Genomic DNA, 5,660 nt, shown 5'->3' with positions numbered 1-5,660 from the left:
ATGATGGGTGCATAATGACCCTTACAACCTTGTCTTATCTAACTTCTCTGAGCCTTCTTAGCGTCATTAAGAAGTGTAAGTCACATCTATTTCCAAACTGCCTCTTGGTATGTGACTCTTCCCACCATATCATTGCATTATTCTTATGTCTCTTGAGGCATTATGAGAGCAGAAAGGCAGTTACAGAATTGTCCACCTTCCTGATTACATTAATTGAATATTAGTTCCCAAGGAGATTTTAAAGAGCCCCTACTTTGTCATCACTTAACTATAAGGTCCAGCATGATTCAGGGACTTTTTCAAGCACTGAATTAAATTCAGAGCCAGGACTTATCATACTCCTTCTGTTTCACAATATAGAGATCTGGCAGCATTTTCCTACCTTACTCTATTTCTAATTCTCATATATTTGTAAAATTGTAAGGGAAAAACATGAAATTAAGACATTTTAGGAGATAATGTACTAATCATGTTCATTTACTGTGTTTTGCCCCCAAAGAAAATGACTATTTATGCAAGAAAACTTTTAGTTAAGTTTGGTGAATATACATAAAAGACACAGATTAATTCAACACTGATGATTTAAGATGTATATTTAGTGAGCTGTGTGACTGGGAAGAAATGAAAACACTTTTTTTGAGTTTTTTGAAAATGAATCCATTTCCTTCTTTCAACTTTTTCTCAGCAGATCTCAACAAGCAGGACCATGGAAGAAAATAGAAATCACACTTCCGTGGCCGTGTTTGTTCTCCTGGGACTCTCAGATGAAAAAGAGCTGCAACTTATCTTCTTCCCAGTCTTCCTAGGGATCTACCTTGTGACCCTCCTCTGGAACCTGGGTCTCATCATCCTAATCAGGATGGACTCCCACCTGCACACACCTATGTACTTCTTTCTCAGTTTCCTGTCATTTATAGACATCTGCTATTCTTCTTCCACCAGCCCAAGGATGCTTTCAGACTTCCTAAAAGAGGAAAAAATGATTTCATTCATTGCCTGTGCCACCCAGTATTTTGTTGCATCCTGGATGTGTCTGACGGAGTGCTGTCTCTTGGCTGCCATGGCCTATGACAGATATGTTGCTATTCGTAGGCCTCTGCAGTACTCAGCGGTCATGGCTCCTGGCCTCTGTCAGAAGATGGTTGCTGGGGCCTGTGGGAGTGGTTTCCTTAGTAGCTTAGCGGAAACAATCCCTTGCTTTCATCTCTACTACTGTGGGCCCAATATCATTCCAAATTTCTTCTGTGACATAACCCACATCATATCCTTGTCTTGTTCCAATCCCTTCATCAGCCAAATGATTCTTTTTCTGGTAGCTTTTTTTATTGGGTTCGGTTCTTTTCTTGTTATTCTCTTGTCCTATAGTTTCATTGCAGCTTCCATCCTGAAAATATCCTCCGTAAAAGGTAGTGCCAAGGCCTTCAATACCTGTGCCTCCCACTTGGTAGTTGTGACAATCTTCTACGGAACAGGCCTCTCAGTGTACATGCATCCTAACTCTGGTCACTCTGAGAAACAAGACAAGGTTCTGTCAGTGTTCTATGTTATCCTTATCCCCATGTTAAACCCTCTTATCTATAGTCTGAGGAACAAGGAGATCAAAGAGGCCCTCAAGAGAGTGATAAAGAGGGCAAAACATTTACTTCAGTAAGAACATATTTGAGCAGGTGTTACCCTAAGAAGGAAAACAGTGGTAAGAACATTCAAGTAAACTTTTGTAGGTCACAAGACTAAGTATAGAGAAGTGAAAACCTGACTCCTTGATTTCTGTTGCCATTATATTTAGCTTCCACCAGCAAGTGATCTGTCTGAGGCAATGTCATCAACATGGAAATCAGTTTGCTAGACCCAAGTAGATGAAAAGCTTCCTTTTGAGAACACAGCTTCCAATAGCTGTTATCACTATTGCAGACAAATGACAAGACCCTAGGAAGTCATGCACATGATTCTTTCCTCTACAGTTTTTATGATTGCTTTTATTTATTTTCAATTTTTCAGCATTATTTATATTTCTATAAAAAGAAAATAAAATAATGTATAAATTTTTATGTGTGAAAGTTAAAAATAATTTAAAGTGAATACTTTATCATCTTAATTCTAAACAGAGAGAGAGAAAGTCAGCATTAGAGAGAGGGATACAGAAAGAGAAAGCTGGAAAGAGAGAAAGAAACAGAGAGGGACACATACACAGAGAGAAAGAGAGGAGAGAGAAAGGGAAGAGAGGGAAAGAGAGAGGCTGGAAGGTTAAGGCAGGAGAGTAGACAAAAGGAGAGGAGAGGGAGAAGGATTGGTCTGGCTTTATTTCCAAATAATCTTGTTCCATTTATATTACTCTTCGAAATTTCTTGTGAAGTAAATTGTGAAAAACAGTTGGGAGAAAGGAATGGTAGAAAGAAGGGGCTTTTTTTTTTTTTCCTGAAGAAGATTCACCCTGATCTAACATTCATTACCAGCCTTCTTCATTTTTTGCTTGAGGAAGATTAGTCCTGAGCTAACATCTGTGCCAGTCTTTCTCTATTTTGTGTGTGGGCTGCCGCCTCAGAACAGCTGATGAGCGGTATGCCCATGCCCAGGATCCAAACACGTGAACCTGGGCTGCAATGTAGAATGCACAGAACTTAAGCATTATGCCACTGGGCTGGCTCCCAGAAGGGGCAATTTTAAGGTCAAGAGTTGGGGAGAGTCTCAGAGGCTAGAAAGAAGTCAAAGGCATCAATTTCTGGTCATAGGTAGCCTAGAGCAAGCTTCATGGTAGCTTCCAAAGATCATGCAAGACTAAGAAACGAAGGCTGTTATGGTATGTCTAGGGAGGCAGAGCCTGAGTCCCAGAGATGGGAGCTTCACAGGAACTCCAGGGCCTTCAGTATGACCAGGGAGAAGCAGAGCCACCAGCCTTGGAGAGTCCAACTAAGAGAATTTAAAGAAAATTTTAAAGAGAGATTTTTCTTCAGACAAGAGGTTGTAGGCTAAACTTCGTACATGTTACATTATTATTTACACAACTCTTTACACTTAATTAGTTACATTGTATAGATGTGATTTTTTTCTACTACCATGTGCGGTTTGCAGGTGAGAAATTATCTCCATGTCACAGATAGAACCTTTGGGCATATTTTGTTCTGCCACGTTCCTTCCAGGGTAGCAACAATCCATCTTTGAGTTCACAAAGTGTCATGTGTGGAACATAAATGGTTCTTACTGACAGGAAACATGTCCTTCATTGCTTGTCCCTGCGCCCAACTTCTACACTTTTGGTGTTACATATTTAAATCTATCTTAAGAATCTATGCAGGTTAAAACATTAAATTTTTAAAGTTCTTATGAGAGTGAATAAATAACTACTAACCAATTATCGAGTTTTAAATCAAATAATTAAGTCATTAACCCATCAATACCTTTCTCCCTAAAAGTAAGGTTACCTGAAGGACATCAAACCATGAGTGGGAACTTCCTAAAACATCTATGTATCCCTAATAATGGCAGGGTAGATGAGTTCCATTTAAAAAAAAAAACACAAAAAAACAAAAAGCAAAAGTTTGTGAGAATGATCGAAGTGGATATTTTTAATGAAGGATTAGTAATACAGCATAATATGTCAGAAAGAACTCCAATTCAGTGTAAATATATTATACCTATTTTAATAGAAGGCATGCTGTGTGCTTCACTCTCTGATAACTGCCTTATAAGCATTATCTAATTTGATTCTATGAAGAGCTACTCTATGAATAGCTGATACTATGAGCCCATTTTACAGGTGACAATAGTGAGGCTTGAAGAGGTTAATTTGCTCAAGGTCACATAACCAAGAAATAGAAAGGTGGAATTCAACCCAGATTAGCTAATACCAATGCCCATGGTATTAACCATGATAATCTGTGACTCTGTCTTGAGTTACTTTTATCGTATTCCTTATTGCTTCAATTTCCTCACTTACGTGTAGCAAATCATGCCATGTCTGCCTCACATGGCTGCTGTTATTGATTCAAGTCAGGGAGTTGAGAAAATATATGTATCTAAAATGAAAGCGGTTTGTAAACAGGGAAGTGTCCAAACATCTAATTTTTGTTATCAAGTTGTATTGTCAGTCACCTGTGTCATCTTTGGCAAATCTATTAACTGCACTGGCCTCAGGTAGTCACCTTGAAAATGATGGTATTCCACTGGATGATCTCTAGGTCCTTTCCAGCTCAAATGTCTCCATGTTCATTAAAAGGAAAGCTATAATCATGAGCTAATAATAGGACCATGGGGAAGTGTGGAATTGAATCATAAGGGACATGGCAAATTGGGGCATGAAACTAGCATGGAAAAAACTCCATGACATTCATGAGTCCGGAGAGCAAGTATCTGGAGAGTTTTCTCCCTGTAACTGTCTTTTTTCCTTTCACCTCTGCCCTAAGAACACATATGAGAGGATCCCCAGTGGTGGGCATTTCTTTGGCTGTAAGTAGACAGCCAATTTCATGGCCAAAAGTCCCCATCTCGGAGTGCAGTGTGGCCTACCTAAATAATTCTTTTGAAAAGAAATAAGAAATTTCAACTTTGGCAAGAACTCTTTATCCAGGGGGATGTAGGTCAAAGTGAGAGGGCAAGACTTATAGAAAACAGTGGATTCTGTCCTATCTCAACATCCATGTGATTCTTCCAGTAAGACCTAGGTAGAGTAAGATTTATGGTTCTCATAAGTTTCATGAGATTTATGTTATCTGCCATTCTTTAACTCTTCCCTCTCCCTCACTTCCACACCCTCCACTTAGGGTTCTTCTTTGTGTTCTCTTTCTCCTCACCCAAATTCTCTGACCTTCAGTGAAAAGAGGAATCTCTAAACTGAAATATCAGGTATTACTCTGGAGTGAGAGGCGGATGTTGAGTTCTACTTCTGCAATTTCTTAATTATGTGGTCTTGAACTCTGTTGACTTCTGTTTTTCACTTGTAAAATGGGGATAATAGGATTATCTTTAATGTAGTGAGACCATATCTATAAAGCCTAAGACGCTGTAGAAGATAATAGTACAGCACTGAATCAAAAATGACAATTTTCTCAATTTCAGAGAAATTAGCTAATATCAAAACGTTTGTCAAGTATGCTGCTCTCACCACTCTTATTCAAAATAGTATTAGAAGTTCTAACCAGAGCAGTTAAGAAAATGAAACAAAATGTATCCAAATCGTAAAGAAAGCAGTTAACACATCACTATTTGCAGTTGACACAATTATATGTATAAGAAAACCTAAAATTCATGAAAAGACAATTAGAAATAATCAATGAGTAGAGTAAAATTTAGTGAACAAAATCAATGTACAAAAATCAGTTGCTTTTTTATACACTAACAATGAACTAGCAGAAAGAGAAATAAAAAATATAATTTCATTTAAAATAGTAACAATAACAATAAAATACGTAGAAATAAATTTAACCAAGGAAGTGAAAGACTTGTACACAGAAAACTATAACACAGTGTTGAAATAATTCAAGGAAGATAGAAACAAATGGAATGATATTTCGTGCTCGTGGAGCACAACTGAGTTCTGAACAGTGATTTTATATCCCGCAAATTTACTGCATTGGTTGATTACTTCCAACCCTTTTTTGGTTGAGTCTTTAGGATTTTCTACATCCAAGTTTATATCCTCTGAAGATAACGACAATTTTAATTCT

At 37.8% G+C, this 5,660-nt stretch overlaps 1 protein-coding gene across 1 annotated transcript; it reads left to right on the top strand.

Annotated features, from left to right (window-relative positions):
• Nucleotides 1-694: 694 nt before the first annotated feature.
• LOC138916850 (olfactory receptor 5AN6-like) lies at nucleotides 695-1,651 on the top strand. The gene has a single exon (XM_070230454.1). It carries the CDS (start codon nucleotides 707-709, stop codon nucleotides 1,649-1,651), a length of 945 nt encoding a protein of 314 aa, XP_070086555.1. The 5' UTR covers nucleotides 695-706.
• The last annotated feature ends 4,009 nt before the right edge of the window (nucleotides 1,652-5,660 follow it).

The sequence above is a fragment of the Equus caballus genome, chromosome 12 (assembly GCF_041296265.1).
Source record: "Equus caballus isolate H_3958 breed thoroughbred chromosome 12, TB-T2T, whole genome shotgun sequence".
NCBI classification, from domain to species: Eukaryota; Metazoa; Chordata; class Mammalia; order Perissodactyla; family Equidae; genus Equus; species Equus caballus.
The sequence above is the reverse complement of the archived record's forward strand: the minus strand, read 5'-3'. Positions and strand labels throughout refer to the sequence as shown.